Source organism: Festucalex cinctus, chromosome 14 (assembly GCF_051991245.1).
Source record: "Festucalex cinctus isolate MCC-2025b chromosome 14, RoL_Fcin_1.0, whole genome shotgun sequence".
Classification (NCBI taxonomy): domain Eukaryota; kingdom Metazoa; phylum Chordata; class Actinopteri; order Syngnathiformes; family Syngnathidae; genus Festucalex; species Festucalex cinctus.
Window position 1 is genome coordinate 3785220 of NC_135424.1, and position 21003 is coordinate 3806222.

Here is a 21003-nt window from a genome sequence, read left to right on the forward strand (position 1 = left end):
GAGGTAGAGTAGCATAAAATATGTATATTAAAATGCATTAGTTACACCAATGACACATTTTAAAGAAATCTCAGACTATATGAATTTCAATACAATACATAACCGCTAAACGTTACATTAAATCAATAGGTTAAATCAAAGTGATATCTTATATAATTTGTAGTTAAAAAAAAAATGCTGGGGAAAAAAAAATGTTGCACTCGAGTGAATGTTGTTGTCCAACCACAAGAGGGCAGACGGAGCCCAGTTGAGTGGCACTTCTCCCATGCAAGCCAAGCCACCCTCCAACACCGCACAGAGTTGAACCCCCACACTGAATAAATATTCAGCACTCAACTGCATATTTTCACTGTGTTTATTTCGTCCACATAATAAATAGAGAAAATCCAAAGCAATGACACCAGACTGGAATGGAGGCTAACATAGCTTGGGATGTGAAAGGAATCAAGTTTGAACGTTGAATATTGTATATTAGAGAGGATCTGCTACAGTAACACATTGCCAACGAAGCCTACGTGTACTACACCGTATACTGTATATGTACAAAAAGGAACGGAAAATAAAATCACACACCTCTAATCTGGAAACACACGCACACAACAGCTCTAGATGAACATAATCTAGAAATGGGCCAATTAATCGACGCGTTGTGCTTCTTTAGGCAGCATAGCAAACTAGTTAAGAATGAACCAAGAGCTGAGCACTCCATTTTCCTCAATGGTTTTAAAGATGTGATTAAACAAAAATACCGCGCAATTGATCGATTATTTGCCCATCCCTGTGTGGAGTCGTTGACATGTATAAGATTAATTTATCTATTTAAAACATGTTTTTAATGAATACAACAAAACATGTTAAGAGGTGAGGCTAATTGAGCTCAAAGAACTGCTGGAAAAAAAAAAAAAATCAAATATGGCTGCTGAAATACACACAAACACACGCACGTTAAGCAACAACACACTTATTAATATTGTTAACCTCATAGCTTAATAGCCTAAGTCATGTTGAAATGCTGAAAAATGACTTAGGCAATCGTGCTATTAGACATAGTTGCAGGTAGTCCTAAAACTGTCCGGGCTCTACGCATGAAAAAGTAAAACGGCGAGCTTGAGAGTGACACTGGGACAACAACAACAACAAAAAAAAACGTGTTCAATCCAGTGTTAAGAGAGTGTAAGAACCACACAGCTTATTCATACTCAGTCCATTTGAGAGACAAGTTCAGTCTTCTGTTTTTTTATTTATTTATTTATTTTTTGTGATCCCTCAACGCTCCCTTTTATTCTTGGCACTTAGTGGTCAAAGCGGCGCATTTGCGTGAAGCTCAACGCTGCCTCCAAATCCTTACAGACAATAAGACCCTGTTTCACAATGACGCCAGACCAATTTGAATCCCCCCCTCCTGAGTTACACTCACTTCTGTTACCTCTATTCACTAATGTGAGGAGACGCTAACAAATTCATGACTTAAAATCGTGCCTCAATTATGTTTTTAAGGGTGTTCAGAAGGCTAAAAAAAAAAAAAAAAAAGAAGTGAGTGAGTGCTTTAGTTGTCAGCTATGAGCCTTTGACGCTCCAATTAACTCGCACATTTTTTTTGGGGCCCCGATACTAATTCCGATACCCACTTTTGCAGTATCGGCTGATGCCGATATCAAGGAAACATGAAAAAGCTGCGCTGCCATTGGTTCAGAGCCTTCAAGGGCCAAGTGAATGTGTCACACATCAGTGAATGTCGTGCACAAGCAAGACACAAGATGCTGCATCCAAAGTCCTATACCTATACAGTATTAGTGTCAGAAATAATGGTATCGGCATGTTACTTGTTAGCACTTGCCGATGCCGATACCACTGTTTTAATGCAGTATCGAGGCCTCTCCCGATACCAGTATTGGTATCGTACCAACACTAGCCACAATTGAATTTTAAAATGAAGAGGACGACCATGTAACTAGTAGTCGGAGGTAAAATAAAAAAATAAAAAAATAAAATAAATAAAATGCGTGCGGACAGTAAATAGAAACAGTTTATTCTAATATTAGATAAGTAGCTTGGAAAATGGATGGACTGATGTACTTCTTTTTTTTTTTTTTTAAGAATTAATTTAACTAAAATGTAATATGGAGTTATTTAGTAAAATAAATGTATAAGCAAAAGTTTTTTTTAAATAGATTTTAATATTTTAAAAACTAGTTACAATTAAACAACAAACCAATTATTAAATGATAAATGATTAAAAAATAAAACCCAATTTTAGGCTAAATTAATCCAATATATATTATAACAAATGCTCGGTAGGCTGGGTTTAAAAAAAAAACAAACAAACAAAAAAAAAAAACGGAGCAGGTAGAGCAGGTATACTTTCCCTTCACCTGCTGCAGACATAACCTGGCACGAGCCAAATGTTCCAATACGATTTGCTCGGCAAAAGACGGGACATTGAGTACAATACTTCAAGCTGATTGGGCAATGCAGCAACTTGTGCACCCCTACCAAACTTTGGTTTTGACCAATCACGGCAATGGATGAAAACAGCAGGTGTGTTTTTACACACTGTCTCGCGCTTATTTTAGTTATATATCTATATTTTTTTTAACCTTTCATGATGACAGCATTAGTGAATAAACGTAGCAGATATAAAAGGCAAGTCGAGGAAATGGCTGAAGTGGTCTGACATCACAGTGAAAGGGTCCATCGTCATTTAGCTTGTCAAATAAATACGCCACAGTATGAGCAGGTGGACTGCAGGTGGAGACTGGGTCATCTTTGGCACACAAGTTCAGAGGATGACCCGACTTTTTGTGTGTGTGTGTGTTTTAGCACCGACAGCACCGATAAAAAGGGGAGGAGCTTATAAGTTCAGCGACGGCAGCCTCGTCTCCACGGAAAAGCTTCTTCGTCACGTCGGCCGTTTTGTTGTTTATTTAAAAAAAAAAAGAAAAAAAAAAAGGCCCGCTCAGACCTCGCTCACCGGCAGGTCGGCGTCGTCCAGGTCCAAGGGCGGCTCGGGCACGTGCGGCTCCATGGCGCTGCGCCGGCGCCACGGCGACTCCTCGGCGCCGCCGGGGCTCACTTTGCCAGGCGGGTCTCCTGCAGGGAGAGGCGGGCCGGCGTGCGGCTGCGAGCGGGCCGCGGCAGCAGGCTCATGAAGTGCTCGCTGTCCCACGCCAGGCTGCGAGCGTGGGCCGCACGCGACGACGACAACGCCGCCGTCGCCGGCGCTGGCGTCGCCCCAATCGGGCTGGCGGGGTGGCGTGGCGGATACGGGCGAGCGAGGGACGGGGGGGCCCGCGGGGCTGCGGTAGAATGTGGAGCGGCCGCTGTGCTCCTGCAGAACACAATCGAAACCAACAGGAAATGAAATAAAATAACGCGTGTTAATCGGAATTTTTAAAAAAAAAGGTGTTAAAAAACGAGACCAGCCTGTGAGGCTCGGATGAGGGTTTAGCAGTGTTGGTGCTGCAGGCTGAAGGACGGAGCATTGTTAGAGTGAAGATGGTGGAAGTAGCACAAGTAGTAGTAGCAGAAGAAGAGGAGGAGGAGGTAGTGGAAGGGGTGCAGAGTCAGCGGGTTTTTAGTTTGGTAGTCGGGACATGTTGCTGAGGTGGAACGAGAAGGAGGAGAAGGAGGAGGAAGCCTTAGGAGGCCTCGGTGCTCAGCAGCTTGTCGCTCTCAGATTTCAGTCTCTGGAAACATACAGCACACACGTCAGAGGGCGGAGCCAGGCGGCAGCAGCGAGCAGTTGGGCAAATGCTGTTTACACAAACGCGAAAGTGTCACATGTAAATACGCGGGCGGGAAAAGGAACGTGCGCCTGCGCATGAGTGACATTTTGATGGTTGTCAGAAGAGACGGTGGGACAATTCAGCAATTCACATAAATGCCGTGCGGATATGTCGCTAAACTATTTAGATTATTATCTCCATCAAGGATGTTATTGATATGTAAATCAGTTTTTAATAAACAAACATCTTCATTTCGCTCAGTAGGCTTTTTGTATATTTTATTTCATTTATTTATACTGTTTCAGCTGCCCTGCTGCGTGTCCAGTTCAGTGCACGTTTTTTATCCCCTCATTCTTTCATGAGACCAACAAAGTTGTAGAGCAGATTAATTTATTGCTTTTTATTTTAGGGTTGGACTAATATATATATCACAATTATTGGCTCATGTAATATGCATATCGCAAAGACATGCAAGTTTCATATGGAATTTTATGCTTTTATCTTAATTTGACCAGTCAGCTGCTTAACTAAAATGTGCACCGCCATCCAATAGTTGAACATTATCACAAGGTAATTACAATTAATTAACTAAAAATATATTGAGTTTGATTATTTTGCTGCATGAAAAAAAAATGGAATTCTTTCATTAGAGATTAAAAATATTTATTTTTTTGGTACATGTTAAATATCACAATAATATCGATAGCTATATTCAGCAACTATATTGCATATCGCACGATGTTCCAAAATTGTGCAGCCCAATTTTGTTTGCTAAAAAAAAAATGTGTAAGGAACTTGAGAAAAATCGCAAAGTAAACCATAATCACAATATTAAAGAAAAAAAAAATCACCCAGCTCTATTTCCAACTGAGTTTGAGAACTTGTGCTTACATTTAAGTACAGAATACTGACACTTGCCAAAGTCACTGCATCATGCATTTGTGATGAAAGCCGTAAAATCTAAAATGAAACTTATTAGGAGGTAGGAAAGGGTGGGATTAATAGTCAACACAACACTCAAACACCAGTAGGTTATGTAGAGTATTCTATAATGAGAGTAATTATACTGTATTCAGTTTTAGTTTACAGTAAACTTCTCTATGGCAGTTAGGAATGTGAAAATGTTAGTTAGAAACTGTGAATAAAAGGTTTTATGGTGGCAAATTTGAGCCGGAAATGAATTAAGTCACTTTATATTATTTCCTATGGGGATTCTTTCTTTAAGTGGTCAGTGATTATTATTTTTATTTTATTTTTATTTTAGTGCTGTACACTTTTTGCACGCCTGCAAAGAAGAATAGCTTGAATAAGATATAAAGGCCAGAAAATGTAAAATTTAACGTTAGATGTTATATTGGAAAAAAAAAAAAAAAAGCTACAAAGAAGTATTATTTTCTTAAATGCTTCAAATAATACAGTATAATGATACCAACTATGAAATACAGTGTTCCCTCGTTTTCCGCTGGGGTTAGGCTCCAAAACATACCCGCCAAATGTTTTACATTTATTATAAATGTTTTAAGGCTCTAAAGCTCCTCACCAGTTTATAGACGTTTCTCAGAGGCATTTATATTTTCTCACATTTTTCTCAATGTTCGAACCTTCATAAATTTGATAAAATACTGTTAAAAAAACCCCAATGTATCCAAAATTGTACAAAAAAAATAAATACATCCACGAAACAGCGAGACTGCGAAAAGTAAACCACGTTAAAGCGAGGGAACACGGTAACCATAGAAACATAATCACAAATAGACAGTGCCGGTTCAGGCATATTCTTATTCTTAATCTCAAAACATCATAAGTGGCAACCGCCGTACACCAAGGACCCTTGTATACAAATTAAACACATGTGCAGCACTCATGATGTTAGTACACAATTAGTGATGAGGAAGGCAACGTGCGACGAGGGGAAACGGCACTTTTGCGTTTCGGGGAAAAGGATGGGCGGGAGGAAAAAAAAAAAAAGACATACAGGCTTCGGACAGGAGGGATGAGGAGACACAAGCAGGAAGTCACACATCTAAGACAGGTGCACAGCTGCAGCAGGCTGCAGAGAGAACAGAGGGCAACGAAGGAGGAGGGGAAGAGACAGAGAGAGAGAGGATGTGAAAGACTCACGGAGAACAGTTAGAATCACGTTCACGTTGCAAGTGCGCGGTGGCGTGTGTCGGCATTCTTTTTTTCAGCCAATCATGGCGAGTCAAAAGAGGCGGGGAGGGAGGCAAGTTGATCCGGGCTTGGGTTAGATCATGTATTGACTTCTTCTGCTGCACATTTGCGCCATGCTTGTGGCCAAGTCAACTCAGCCAGCAAGCGTGCGTGACCAAACGTAAAGCGAGGAGCATGAAAGAGGCAGCAGGAAAGGGTGAAGGGAAGAAGAGGAGCGCTTGTTGGGTTATCAGCCATATTCAGGGTGTGGTTGGGTTTATTTAGAAAGGTGTGGGGGGGGGGGGGGGGGGGGGGGGGCGTCAGATGCGTCGTGATGAGATCTGATCTGCTCTGGAGGAGGCGGGGCCGGCCAGTGAGTAGAAAACAGCGTTACAATAAAATCAAAACGTGTTGCAAGGGTGGGGAGGTTGTTTTTTGTTTGTTTGTTTGTTTTGTTTTAATTAGACGAGCTGACGTACGTGCTGCTGCACTCCCCAATTCGAGACGTATACCTCTGTATACAGGGGTTCGACAGCCGTCTGGCCTGCCGCATCTGCAACAACACAGCGCAAAGCAGGGTTAGCGCAGATGGGCCGTCTGCCCGAGGGGAAGAAGGAGAAGGGGGACGAAAACGATGCGAGAGAGAGAGAGAGAGAGAGAGAGAGAGAGAGAGATATAGAGAGAGAGAGACAGGAAGACAACAGGTGGCCGAGGCGGGAGGTGGAGGGAACAGCTGTGTCGCCGGGTCTGGCGCACGTGTGGAAACAAAACGACAAAATGGAAGTGGGAAAGAGAGCGAGCGTCTCCGCTGGTGACACGAGCCTCCTTCGTCTTGATTATTTAAGTTGAAGTCATGTGGCATGCGGTGAGGGACGTCTCGGGGGTCAGTCACAAGTCATTACAACCACTGCATGCTCATTCATTTTTCCAGCATTATTTTTGCTCTTTATTGACACTGTCAAACGGGACTTTGCCGCACTCACCTACTCGCGAATTTTGAACTTGACAACTTTGTTCTCTTTCTAAAGAGTCATTTTAGCAGAGGAGTCGCTGGTGCTGGCTTTTTTGAATATACAGAAGCTGGTCAGAAAACTATGGAGGACCAAAACTGCCAAAATTAAAAATAAATGAATAAATGACTAAAAGTGAAATTAAAAATGAATATAAAAAAATATAATTCGAAAATTATATAGCAGATAAGTTCAGCGCTTAAAGTTGAGGTGATAAAGCCACAGATTTGTTTGCATTGTTGTAATCTGACTGATTCATGTTTAAGACACGCTTGCTTGGTAGAATTTTGTGAAGCGGCCAAAGTGAATGCAAGCGTCTTTCATATTAATCCATGATTAATTTGCCTACATTTTAGCGTGAGCCTAACTTAAAAATAATAATATAATCAAAAAATAATTTATTGCTTGTGTTTGTTAAAATACATGATAGTGGATCAATTGCCCTTGGAAAAAATAATCACAATACTGGGGGGGAATTAGCGAGCCGATCTGAACTCTAGCGGTTATCGGAAATGCGGCTTCCGACTTTGTGGAGGCCGAGTTGTGAGTCAGTGGCGTTTGGCGTCCCTTCAAGTCAAACTAACGATGATGTTTTGCGGCGTGAGTGACACGTACTGTGGCAGCGGACCTCCCGGGCCCACGCTGGGCCACGATGGCCCCAGAGACCGCCTTGATCCAGCTGTGCATCTCCTCTGGACTGTCGGCCTAGGAGATCAAGTTTCATAAAGTGTGAATGTAAAAGTAAAAGTGTAAGCCACAAACAAAAACATATCCCGATTGAGAGGGGCATGGCATCAATACCTGTATTCTATACATTACCTGTATATAAAATGTCCTTGACGTGGTGACGACCTCAAACAGATTGTCACGCATCATATTGTCACTACAACCCAAAAAAAGACAGATAAAGATGTCACATCTTTACTGTGTCCCAATCAAGAAGACAAGGAAGAAGAAGTACACTTGCTCCATACCTCTGTTTGCACTCCTGCACTTTGTGAACTTCCTTCAGCGGGATCATCCTCAGCGGCTCTTTCTCCTGTAGGTGGCAGAACGGTAAATGGGGCGAATGGTTTCATTTGCGAGCGCATTGTTCTGAAACCTCAGGCTGATAATGAGACTGTCTTGCAGCAGACAGAGAGTCTGTGTCCTCGGGGGCCTTGTGTTATCTCATCACAATGACTGTGTGTGCGTGTGTCTGTGAGCGGCTTAAGCTGACAAGGGAGGACGGAGGGGCCCGAGGCGTGACAGGACATGTGAAAGGAGGCCGATGAAATTCTTCTGACTGCAGATAAAACATGCCAGGACACAGCGCTGTGTGCTTGACGTTTTTTTTGCCTGCCTCGCACTGCGGAGCTGATTCTAATCCGCAAGTGTCAGAGACAAAAAAAAACCCCCAAAAAAACCCACAAGATTCCTAAAGAGCATGTTGTAACTCAAGAGCCAATTTACCAGATCTGACTTGAAGTAGCTCATGAAGTTTTCCTCCAGGAGAAAATATCGCCGTTTCCAGTTCCTCATCTGGTGAAGAGGAAAATTAAGTAGTTAGTTATACAAAATATCAACATTGCTGTTTGCATTTTGCTTTACACTATTTACTCACATATTTCAGTAGGAACACAACCAATTTGAAAGAACAAAACAAAAAACAACAACAACAACAAAAAACCTCAAACTCACCACGGCACCTTGCTTGACGCAGTAGCCCGACTTGATGACCGTGTGGTCCTGGGTCGGCCTGCCCAGGAAGTAGGGCAGCTGGCTGTGCGAGCGATGCATGGCCTCGCGCTGCTCCGCTCGTTCCGTCCCGTCGCCACCTTCATGCTGGAAAGGTTGAGGAAAACTGTGTGAGCTAGTCGCAAAAAGTGACATTTGTGCTCTTTAGGGGTCACGGCTGAGCTGACCCTATCCCAGCTGACTTTTATGAACCTAACGTGTATGCACCATGAGATTTGAACCGAGAACTCCAGAGCTGTGAGGAAGAAGTGCGATCCACAAGTCCACCCAGCAATTCATTTTCTATCCCGAAGTTGCACCCTTTTATGATGGACAATGTCACTGGACTGGACTGGAGTACAGTAACATAACTTAGTGAGTGGGTTTCCTTAGCAGTAACAAGAAATTCAATCAACATGATTGGACCATGAAAAAACATTGCTTGCCCTGCACTTTTTTCCCCCCTCCATAGAAAGAGAAAAAAATAAATAAAAAATAAATAACTGGCCCTATATTAATGCCTCCTACAGTATTGGAGTGGAATAGCATTGCCACAAGATTTTTCAACTTTTGGCAGACACGCTTGACTGAGAGTATTGTCATATTAGATTCATTAAATGTTCCACTAGCTGTTAAAAATGAGTCATCAAGAAAAACTGACTCATTGGTTTATTCATAAAAAGTTGAACACGGTCAACTTGGGTTTTCCCAATTGTAAAGATCAATGTCGCCACACAAAAGCCGTTTTCTGGCTTGAGTTTGTTTACCTGCGTCTGGGTCACGATGGGAACCCCTCCTATAATCTCTGTTTTATAGGACACTTGTTTCTTGGGTCCCACGTTATCCAGCAAAGACTTGTGGTTCTCGGAATTCTGCTGACCGTCGGTGGCTTTTGGAACCTGGGGAAAACACAGACACACCCCCATGATGAAAAACACCCTTTTCCTTGAATTAAAAGTTGCAAAAAATTGCGCAAACGAACATCTGCACATGGAGAATCTCGATATGTTTTATTAATATCGTGCTGGGATGTTAAGCATCACGGCGGACAAAGCAAACAGCCTTTTACTGTATCCCTGGACTCGACTCAACAACTTTACAGCATCCTGTTAGTCATGCTCACTCACTCACATCCACTTTTATCATCTCAGTCCCCTCAAGAAAAAGGGCATTTCCTTCTTCAAGTGACTTGACAGAAAAAAAAAGAAAAAAAAAAAAAAAGAAAGCGGTTCATCCAAAGTGAAAGAAAGGAAGCGCACGTTACGTGATCGTCTTTGTTAGCCTCACCGTGATCTTGGTGGCTTTATTGAGCGCGTTGACCCAGTCCACCAGGTCCTGCTGATCGTTGGCCTGCAGGAAGACCTTCCTCATCCCAGCATTGATGACTAATGAAGCCAAACACAAAAGTAGCGCGAAGCGTGAGAGTTGGTATTGAAGTCTGATTGCTTACAAGTACAGAAGAACTAACTATGTCTGTTTGTTTTGGATTTTAAAAGATGAGTGGATTTCTCTGCTAGTGAGTTTACAGCTCGGCATGGTGAAGATTCAGAGCCACTTTCACGTCATGATTGGAAAATGAAAATGAGTTGACCACAGACGCCACGGTAAAATGTAAATAAGTGGTCACATAATTTCTGGTGTATCTTAAAATTTCTTGTCGAGGCTTTTGGAATTGGTGTTTGAAAAAAAAAAAAAAGAAAAGAAAAGAAAAAGTCATGACACCCGTGAGGTATATTTACGTTTGGCATTCAAACTTAACTTTCACATAGTCTTAGGTCAATTTGTTGAAATTGTACAACCTCAAGTTCATTTTTACTGCCCTCCAAAATAGTCACTGACAAATAAGATTATTGTTTGAGCATATCTCACCAAGATGTTCTCTAAAAAAGTGAACACGGAAGTTTTTTTTTTTTTGCCTATTTGTGCGTGAGTTTGCACAATTCAGCTTCTTTCTGCAACCGCCTACTCATTTCTCAGCATGACAAAGGAAGAAGAATAAAAAAAAAAATGACTTCAAATAAAATACTGAAACGCCTTTTTACAATCTCTACAGTATTTTTAGGTCAGATGGTGATTAGCTCCGGGAGCATAGTATTTAGGACATCCTGTCTCGGGTTATCCATTTCCATAAGCGCTGAGGATGTGCGCAGTGAAACCTTCACTTTCTTCTAAATGCGGCGTCTGTGTCAACATCTGGTCAGGTAATTGTGCACGAGCGCGACCTCGCTCTTCCACTTTTCCCCCACTTTGCCGTAAATAATCGTGTGAACCGAGCTGCACTCTGTCGCCCCGTGGATGTGAAGCGCTCCCCGGACAGATGTGGGAGTATCCCGGTGTGACTCAACGCCGCAGACTGAAACGTGTGCTGGGAAACGTTGGCCCCCGCCGGCGCGCGGATGGTGCGTCAGCACCAGATACAATGGCACACTGTCCGGTTCGGTTTCTCTCTCTCTCTCTTTTTTTTTGGTTTTGTTTTGTTAAAAGCCACCTGTGAGCGTGACCTCTCGTCTGCCTTACATTACGTGGGCAGGCACCGCTTGTTTGGCATCGCTGCTGGGGCGTACGCAGGAAAAAGGCGGAGTGGCGGGATCCATTGATGTATGCAAAAACATGTGGCCTACAAACAGGCCGCTTAAAAATAACCTCTTGACATCTGTGAATCAGGTTCCGATTTGAGCGGCGACATCCTGTCAGAAGCTCAGTGAAGCTCACACGCGCACACACGCATCCCCACACGTCAACTTCTTGTCACAGACGAGCATTTCCTGTGATTGAAGCATTTGAAAAAGGAGGATGATAAACAATAACAGGGACTCGAACTAGAGGCTGACGCAAACTGTTTTGTGTTTTAGTGAAGACCAAAAGGATGGCTTAATGATGATTTCTCCCTGGCTTCTGATATCGCCAGTATGCACAATTAAGGCAATGAAGTTAAGTTAAGAATTTCTTATGGACGGGACCTTCTTCATTCACAAGATGTTTAGTCACGCTTTGACCTTGTGGAGCTGCGTTATTAGCGTTTTGTTGTTTCATGGTGAGTCATCTAACTTTGCTGCCAAGTTCTGCCCAAACACAATGACGAAAACTGATTCTTGGAAATTTAGCATCGCCACATCTGCTCAGTAGGGATGTAACGATATGCAAACATCACGATATGAAGGTCACGATACAATAATTATTACAATCTTGGGAGGGGTTGGCGATATTTAAAAAAGATCACAATATTGTGCTTTTGTACATAACAGCAATACATATAAACCAGTGGTTTATTGTAGGTGGTTTAAAACCACCTACAATCTCTAATAACAATATTGAGGCGCTTACTTGCTAATGCAAGCACACATTGATCGCTTCACAACCAAATTAGGTTCCCCTTCATCTGACAATTAGCATAGATTGTAAACATAGAAGGCCAAAACATCCCTAATGAAAATTAAAATTGCATTAATAAACCAACCACTAGAGGGTGCCAGAAATGCACAAATGGAACTCAAAATGCCAGACTTTTGGGTATTTTTGGGTTATTCTAATGGTGAGTTATTCACATTACTCAAGTCTATCTGAAATAGTTGATGTCAGATTCTTCTTCAAATTACAAATTACAAACTAGTTCAGATTGAACTACATTAACGTTTATATTTTGCCCTGTGTCTAAAAAACAACAACAACATATTTGTATGTACAAGCAAATGCTTTACAATTAGTTTTCTTTTCAAGTTTATGTGGTCATGGCCTGACAATAATGTGTTAATGGCAATAATCTGCCAAAGCTAACCAACAACTCAGCTGCTGCGTGGCCACTTCTGCATCAATGTGTCAACTATACACACTCTCGATGCCCTTGTGTTACTTGACCCTCGTCCAAAATCATTTCAGCAATTTATTACAGACCTCAAACGTGTAAGAATAGGAACTTTCTTACCAAAACAGAACTCTGCCTTCGGCCTCAACTTAGTGGCATCGCTGACCTGTAACAGAACAAAACTTGTCATTGTCTGATTCTCAAAAGTCAAATCCTACTTGACAAAATCTCATGTTAAGTGTCCATCTATGCATCCTTCTGAGGGTCACGATCAAGCTGGAGTCTATCCCAGCTGACTGAGCAAGAGACGGGCCCTGAAAAGGTCACCAGCCAATCGTAGGGTACATATAGACAATGATCCATTCATCATTTTCTACACTGCTGATTTTGGTCAGCTGGAGCCTTACTTTGGCCGAAAACTGACAACACCCTGCGATTGCTCACTAGTCACTTGTACATGTAGCGCAACAATCATTTGCAATCACATTCACACCTATGGACAATAAAGATTTTCAATGAATATGACATGCTAATCTTTGAAATGAAGTAGGGAGACAGAGTGCCGAGAGAAAATGTATGCAAGACAGACCAACTAGGTCACCCTGCTGTCTCGAGTCAGCGTCATACAAGATGCTTTGGCTTACCTTAGAAATGTATGTGAGCTTCAGGGAGCCGACACAGTCCGCGCCGACTGGAAGATTCTGTGGGAAAATGATGAGAAACATCAGTAATAGATAAATCTTCATCAATGAAAAGGTGGTGGATTGCGGGCTTCTTTTTATGGCACCAAAGTTCTGGGATTGTGACATTAACCTCATTAAAAATGTACGCCTTTCCATTCTATAAAAAGAAAGGACAGTGAATTATTTAAACTTTCTCCGGTGCTACACCATCTATGAATAGTTCATGCAACAACTGAGCACTTACACACGCAGCCACGCTAATATGGGTAGTGACGACGACGTCGGGTCGCAAACGTGGCGGCGACGGCGAGGTCGAGCCGTTTGCCTCTCTCGACTTAACTGATGCACTGACTTGCTCGTAAAACACTGTCGCCTCGCAGTCTACCGATGCTTCTATGGGGCCTGATAACAACTGATAGCGTAAGGGAGGGCGTGCCTCGGATACAGCCCTGGTGCTACGTGCTAAGCTAGCGTTAGCTTCCCCCCGCCCCGCCGTTACCTGCGGGTTGTCCATGAACCACACCAGGCTGCCCTGCTGCGTGTCCAGGATGAAGTAGCGGCGCAGGAACTTGCCGCTGCTCTCGTGCTCCTCGATGTCCAGGAAGCCACAGATGCGGTTCTGCCGGTCCACGTAAGGCATGGCGCCGCCGGGACATTCCCTGGCCTGCTCGGGCCGAAAAAGCGGAGGAGGAGGGGAGAAGTAGGCAAAACAAGAACTCCTGGGTGGAAGAAAGGGAGAAAAAAAAATGAGGGTGAGGAATTGCCCTTGTCTTGGCTACACCACACAGTATTTTTGCTGTGATTGACAGCGCAAGCTCAGTGTGCTGAGAAGATCACGTGACCCAAAACAAAACACGCCCCTCCCACTTTCTGCCCCCCCTCTTTTTTTTTTTACCCTGCACGTCCGTTTTTCTTCCCCAGTAACACACACGCGCACACACTCTCTGTCACATTCTATTCCATCTCCTCCACCCACCCTGGCTTGGTCTTTCTTTCTGCTTTTTTCCACTCCCCTTCTATCTCTCTCTCTTTTTTTTTTCATTCTCACTATCCCCTCCCAACTGCGCTCTCATCTGATTTGGCAAGCCTCCGGCCGGCCCACTCAATCTCCTCCCCCTCTCTCCTAAAGCCGAGTGCCCACTCGAAAAGGAGAAAGACGACGATGATGACAAAAAAAAAATAAAAAAATAAAAATAAAAATAAAAAACCTTGGCGAGTGAATTAACCCCTGCGGCAGCCGAGGTGGAGCAGCGAGCACGATTTAACCTGCAGACATATGACACACACATGAATTCGACATCGCACTAAAGCAAACTAAATTAGTGTATACAGTGGAAGGCCATAAAAATTGCACGATTTGAAGTCTGACCTACTTTCTGTATAAAAGTACATCTCCCTCAACCAAAAGAAATATACCAATGAATGATGGCAAACGTAACGTAACGCGACGTAAGAAAGCACAACACGCGTCTCTGGTCTGGCTGTTCAGTACAACACAGTAAAAAGTAAAACACGCAATTCCGGGAGGTTCGGGACCGAGCCCTGGCGCGAAAAAACATTAGTAACTGACACGCCTGCAAAATGTTTAGAATTGCCTTTGTTCATATCTTAAGCTATAAATATAGAACCAAACCATTTTAAAATCATCTTACAACATTGCCCTCGTCTTGACCCCAATTACGGGTTTTTCGAGGTACGAGCTGTCATTGGGACGATTTTTTTGCTTTCACTTGAAACACAAGGACGGTTATGGTGGCAGGGAAATCAACTCAACTCACTTGACATGAAGCTGCACTTCCATTACATGTTGCATATTTAACGCAACCCCATAGCCTCTCGTCTGCTACCTTTATGCTAATGCAAAATGCATAAGCAACTGATATTTGAGCACAAACAGTGCACAGGACATTTAAATAAAACTCAGAATCATGTATTTATCCTCTGAGAGGAGCTGAGACATCTTGACTGTACAGACATCCATGTACAGCAGGGGTGGGCATACTCGGTCCTCGCGGGACGGAGTCCTGCAGGTTTTGCGTGTTTCCCTTCTCCAACACAGCTGATATATGATCAGCTCATCAGCAAGCTCTGGATAAGCCTGTTAATCATCCTGTGGATTGGAATCAGATTGTATTGGAAGAGGAAAACTGCCCCTGTGAGTGTGCCCTATGCTTTTTGCTGTCTGAAATATCGACTCTACTGAGAAATGAAATAATTTGACAGGGATAAATAATGAAGTCTCAGTTAGGAGGGTCTCTGTATGACACCACGTGTTAACGTAAAGTCCTTTGTGGGTGGGCGTAGCGTTACTGTAAGCATACTGCGACTTCAGCCTGTTTAAGTTGCTAGACTCGGCGGGAGAGATGGCTTCTCGGAACGAACCGCAGATAAAGACGCTCTTTCTCCGCCGCATTACGAGCTCTGTGCGGGCGGGCGGGGACAACAAAAGGCCCGGTTGTTGTGCAGCACGGAGTCTAGAGCGCTGAGAGCATCTCAGTTAGCCGTGACGTGGACTTGAATGGTCACACACACACAGAATCGGGAGAAGATAACCATTTAAGAGCGGAAACAAGCGCCGATTGTTGCGTGACTGTGAGAGATGCTTCTGTTAAGCAGAGCCTGCAAATGAGGTGCTGAGTGCAGGTTGAGTTGTCAGAAAAGTCCGTGGTAGTTGTTTTTGCCCCTAAGTAAGCAGCAAAACTACTGACCAAAAGTTGTGGCTTTCAGATGAAATTTCAAGATGGGCTAGGGATCACTTCTTCTAAGTGAACCAGGAAATATATTGGTCGAGTTGTGGATCGAACATCTGTTGTGAATTTTCTCTTTACCAGGCAACAGCCAGTTGCGCAAAAATACTAAAACACTTTACAGTTGACATGTATGAGTACATCCAAAAGTTTAGAGGTCAAATTAAGTTCACCTCAAAGGGTTTATTGTGAATTTCAGGTTCATCCTGAATTTTAAAGCCGAATAACTCTGCATGAGTAGTTTATATGGAGAAGTGGGCCTTCTGTTTATCAAGCATGGCATGAAATCCAAAAGCAGAAGGTTACAAGGAAAGAGGAGGGAGGTGTTCTTGTGGGGGTGGCGGGGAGGCTGCTTGGACAGAAAGCCAACATTTGCTACGCCGGGGCTTTTGTGTCCGGCGTCACGTGGCGGCCAACTGGTCACGCAGGGTCATAAAAAAAAATTAAAAAAATGAGCACGGGCCAGCTGGGCACCTCGGCACCATCATCAGAGTCAATACAGTATTTTCATTTAGACGGTCATCTCGAGCCCCTGTTGTAAGGAACAGCTGCTGTGGAGCATGCGAGCTTGCGCGTTTCTCGTGGGGCAGCAGGCAGTTGGCTTTGTCAGCATCTGCAGGCCAAACGGTTACAAGAGAGGGGCACTGCTGTCTTTGAGCAAGGCAGCTCAAATTAAATGTTAACACAAGTTTGGTAGGGTGCTCAAAATGACTGGTTTTTGCCATGTAATAGCCTCAACAACATGGTATAGTCAACTAGTTTTTTATTTATTTATTTAATATTATTAATTTTCATTTCAATCACTTAGTTTTTATTTCTGTTTTTATGGCTTTTCATAATGTATTCAGCAACACGGCGAGACAGAACTAAAACTATTTCATTGAAAATACGGTGCATCCACCTGTGCTTTTGTACATGTCAAACCACTCGTCTACATCATGTGATACTGTAGTATCAAAATACGGCTATCAAAAATGAATATGAGGGATTTTTCAGAAAGAGGAAAAGGCCAAAAGACTTATATGGTCTCATAACATCCAAATGTATTATCTCAAAATTCCCAATAAAGTAAAAAATACTTATGAATACATATAAACTAACCTGAAACTGCTTGAAAAGTTGCTCCAAATTTACCTTGCTGGTGCCTGGGGTGGGGGCTGGAGGGGTAATGACATGCAGCTGCTTGCTCTCCTGAGACATGATATTACAGTGCTTTCTTTTTCACCTCCATTCCAATTGGATGCCATTAGACAAGGGCTTATGGACAAAAAAGCAACTGTATTCTGTCCCAAAAATAGCATGTTTGAGAGACGTGCAGATCCTACATGGCGAGAGCTCGCTCCATTCAACGGCTATAGCTATGAATAAGAACATATCACCCACTCTTGTTAACCTATATGCCTATGGCGATGCTAAGCTAATATTCATGCATGATCTTTTCTGGGGCTGTCAAAAGAACAATTAAAAATTTTCTATCAGCAAGACAAATGAGATCTTGAAGAAAAATCTGTTAAAATGTCAATATGTTAAGAATTAGGTAAGGTATGTATGGATAATGAATGGATGAATGATTGATATTTGAAAGAATTCAGAAGGCGGGCAAAAATCACCCCTTCTTTCAAACTCAAAAGAAAAGAATGGCTCGTGATCAGTTTTTAGGCAATCGACACGGTCAGGTGACTGGAAAAGGAACGGGTGAACACTGAAATGTGCACAATGAAAACACTAGCTTGGAAAATTCTGAATGATTACCTAAAAATTACATGATGATGAGATAAAAATATATATATATATTTAAAGGCAGGCTACCTTTCAAAACATTGTGTAAAAGATAGTTGGAGTTATCCTGCCATGTCTGCCTACAAGAAACATCCACGTAATTTGTGAAAATCATTAAATCGAAAATGACGTGATATAAGGGATTCCACCCGTATGTCACATCTAAAAATAGATGCAAAAAATATGTCAGAATGCATTTTCTGAGAGGAATTCAGAACTGGCGTGATGTGATCACACAAAAAATAGGTCACGAGGGATGGCGGAACCGGGTCCGAATGTACCTATTATCAACATATTACAGTTAAATACAATAAAATCTTTATAATGCTTTTGTATTTACAATCAACTGCCATTTTTTCTTTATTTACAGGGTTTTTTGATGGCTTTGGAACGCATTAATAGAATTTATATTCATTCCAATGGGTACAACTTAATTTGAGATACGAATTTAACGGTGTCGAAAGTGTTGGAGCCTTAATGACAGCGAAAAGGGTGCAGGTGCTTTGAATGGGTCAAAGGTCAACTTTCCTAACACGGCCATGGTCACATGTGCCTCCGAAAGAAGAAATACCTTGGTCCGAGTTGGTTTGACAGGCTTCGGCCTCCCTGCCCGAAGTCGGCCGTTTGGCCCCACTGGGCTCCGTCTACCACCCGGTTTGTACCTCACCGTACCCCGCGAATAAGCTGCCGGTGACACCGACTATGACCTGGGTTAGCCCAACGAGCTAGTTAGCACACATTTTAGCAGCAAGTGCCTGAAGTTAACCGGGAGAAACGGCAAGCCTGCTATTGCTCCCGAAAAAAAAACAATGACATTCCTACATCACAAACACTACAAAATCTTGTAACACTAATTTAAAAAATACATAATAGTGTCTAGAAGTGAATTTTACACATTAACCCGGTCAAGCTAACGCTGGCGAGCGCCGCTACGAGGCGTTCGCAGCAACGAACCAGATTCCCCGAGTAGAATTCAACACACGCAGCTCCATTCAACGCCGAGTCGGCTACTTCCACAGGTTCGCCACCGTACCTACCTGCAATGTATGCCCTTGGTTACCGCCTGGCTGTTGCTGGGAGGTCGCCCTTCTCCGCCTCAGCCCATCTCGCAGCCAGCAACACGGAGCACCGCAACCAGCGAGGCGGAGAGGAGACAGGAGAGGTGGGATGGTCAACTCTGAGCTAAAAGCTGGAGTGCAACTGGCTTTTCGGAACGATGACGTCAGTACCTCGATTAAAAGACGGGGGTGGTTTTTCGCTCCGGTTCGCTGTAAAATACATTATATGCCAAGAACTTTTACGTTATTTGTATTTTTTTAAACGGCCAGAGTGAGTGGTGGTAACGTTTTTAAATGTTTGGTCTGATGAGGAACGGCTTGTCTAGAGTAGCGATGTGGCGACATCTGGCGGTCGCATTATTTATTACCTTTAATGTTGCAGCTACTCTTTTGACGTGGAGTTGTTCTTTAAATTCGTTTTAAATTCGTTCCAATTTCGTTTTTTAACGTGTTTTTCTTGTTGTAAAAATTGCACACAACAGTACTGGAGTGTAGTAATAACATTTTGTATCCACGTAGTGGTGTGCAAAGCCAAGGAGGAGTGAAGCAACAAAATGACCCGCAACCCGTTCAGCTGCCAAAATTTAAATCAAGCCTAAACAAGCAAAATCTGAAGATATTCATGTGACAAGTAAGTAAACATATGCAGTAGTATATAATTTTTTGTACAATGTGTGCAAGTGGGAACTGGGAAGTACTGTACAGTGTTTCCTCACTAATTCACGGTTTGATTATTGCGGATTCACTATCGAGGATTTTCATTTGGGACATTTGTAACTTTTTTGGTTCAGGTAAAACACTGATTAAAAAGGAAAACTTCACTAAGCCAACGTTTCACTGTCGTGTCCTCATGTGCGGCCTAGCAGGCATCCGCTCACATTAATTTATGAACGCAGCCTATAATCAGCAGATCAGTGTTTATTATACATTTTGCATTTTACAAGTTTAATTCATTCAGTGTAACAAGTATTTAGGTGGGAGCTTTGTGTGTGTGTGTTTTTTTTGGGGGGGGCATAAAGGCTTAATAGATGCATAAACAACTACACAAAAAAATCAAATTATATAATGTACCTTTGCATACACACCTAAACTAAACATAAACAGGTTTCCACTTTGCAGCCACATTTCAAGGCAACCTGCGTGTTTGAGAGGGCGTTGACGAACACAGGAAGACACAAGCACACCCGCTCACGCATATGTACACGCACGCACCGAGTCAAGTTTGAACAAGCCGAGCAGGAAAGGAAGGTGTAGGCGCTCGAGCTTTCCTGTTCAATGAACGTGGCACATTTCTGAGATTTTTATTTATTTATTTATTTATTGCTGGGGGGGGGGGGGGGGGGGGGGGCGGCTGTGTCCAGGCCACCATGGAGGAGGAAGAGGGGGACACTCTCTCGGAGATGAAGGCCTTCACTTCCCTGCCACCCCAGTCCAGGTTTCGCTCCCACAGCGACGCCTCGGGCTTCACCGCCAGAATCCTGTGGAGGCTCAGAGGAGGTCGCACAGGTAGGAAGACACACCTCAGATCACATAAGGAAAAAACATTGTTTAGACTCCTATCTATCTATCTATCTATCTATCTATCTATCTATCTATCTATCTATCTATCTATCTACCTACCTACCTACCTCAACAGAAAAAGCCTACAAGTAACATTATAGACTGAAACAGTTCCCAGGTGTCTTAACATTTTCCGTCAAAATACCTCAAGGATCAAGAAGTACGTCACTATTCACACGCTCTATTTCCCGTCGTACTGAAAATAGCCCATTTGACAGGGTGCACCTGGCTCAAGTGAACAATTGCACCCACCGTAGAAAGCATTTTCATTTGCAGCAGCAGTTCTTACACTACGTTGTGGCATATGAACACAGCACAAAACCTGTTAGCACTCAAAATTTCACCGAGTTTTCAAGTACGTGTCGCTTATCAGCCGTGAGGTAACTATTCAGTGCATCTAATCAAACTCAGCAAAGGTCTGCTTAACCTTTAGGCTTGTGAGTGTTTATAGTATTTTAGACAGTGTAGTTCGGTGGAAGGACACCATACATTGATTGAAAGTGGCTCTGGATCTTCACCTATCCTAGCTTATTATGCCATGGGAGGATAAACTCATTGTGGGGAAAGATAGGAAGTAAATTAGCTCCACTAGACACAAAAGACACACACAAGTGTTGTGTGACGTGCAATGTGTTATGGTAGTCTTTTGAAAAAGTGCCGCAAAAAAAAAAGTAAAAGTAAACCACACTCAGAGAAGGCTTTAATTTTCACTGTGTTATCAAAATGGGCCTAACAGGTTACCATAATTGTTCCTTTCCTTAAATGTAACATT

At 42.8% G+C, this 21003-nt stretch overlaps 2 protein-coding genes across 17 annotated transcripts in view; one reads left to right on the forward strand and one right to left on the reverse strand.

Moving 5' to 3' along the window:
- Nucleotides 1–337: 337 nt before the first annotated feature.
- On the reverse strand, nt 338–18937 carry LOC144000856 (pleckstrin homology domain-containing family A member 1-like). 9 transcript variants are annotated; one of them, XM_077494550.1, is made up of 14 exons: nt 14296–14342; nt 13587–13806; nt 13049–13105; nt 12525–12570; nt 9890–9987; nt 9370–9501; nt 8567–8710; nt 8339–8407; nt 7861–7925; nt 7706–7769; nt 7502–7591; nt 6356–6429; nt 5701–5775; nt 2942–3328 (listed from the first exon to the last, which is right to left on the reverse strand). In XM_077494550.1, exons 2-14 carry the CDS (start codon nt 13725–13727, stop codon nt 3070–3072), a joined length of 1314 nt encoding a protein of 437 aa, XP_077350676.1. In that variant the 5' UTR covers nt 13728–13806; nt 14296–14342; the 3' UTR covers nt 2942–3069. The 9 variants fall into 9 exon arrangements, with proteins under 9 accessions (XP_077350668.1, XP_077350667.1, XP_077350676.1 ...); XM_077494546.1 differs by lacking the exons at nt 2942–3328; nt 14296–14342 and adding exons at nt 3337–3686; nt 18651–18934; XM_077494542.1 differs by lacking the exons at nt 5701–5775; nt 6356–6429 and adding an exon at nt 18651–18936 and having other exon boundaries at nt 338–3328; nt 14296–14353.
- phactr2 (phosphatase and actin regulator 2) overlaps nt 18128–21003 on the forward strand; it is a 31233-nt gene continuing 28357 nt past the window's right edge. For 7 of the 8 annotated variants that reach the window (XR_013278294.1, XR_013278293.1, XR_013278295.1 and 4 more), the window contains exon 1: nt 20033–20177. Coding sequence is in view for 4 of the 8 variants with exons in the window: in XM_077494540.1 (XP_077350666.1) it covers nt 20039–20177 (139 nt within the window). In the remaining 4 variants the exon portion in view is untranslated. Of the gene's footprint in view, nt 18776–19190; nt 19303–20032; nt 20178–21003 lie in introns of those variants that run through there. The other variant, XM_077494534.1, reaches the window with a different exon arrangement.

Coding starts and splice junctions, on each gene's coding strand:
- LOC144000856 (XM_077494550.1), bottom strand. CDS start 13,727: ATGCCTTACGTGGACCGGCAGAACCGCATCTGTGGCTTCCTGGACATC. Junction 12,571..13,048: donor AGCTCACATACATTTCTAAG/GTAAGCCAAAGC, acceptor GTTCTGTTACAG/GTCAGCGATGCCACTAAGTT. Junction 3,329..5,700: donor ATCCCTCCTGTCCGAAGCCT/GTATGTCTTTTT, acceptor TGTGTTCTGCAG/GAGCACAGCGGCCGCTCCAC.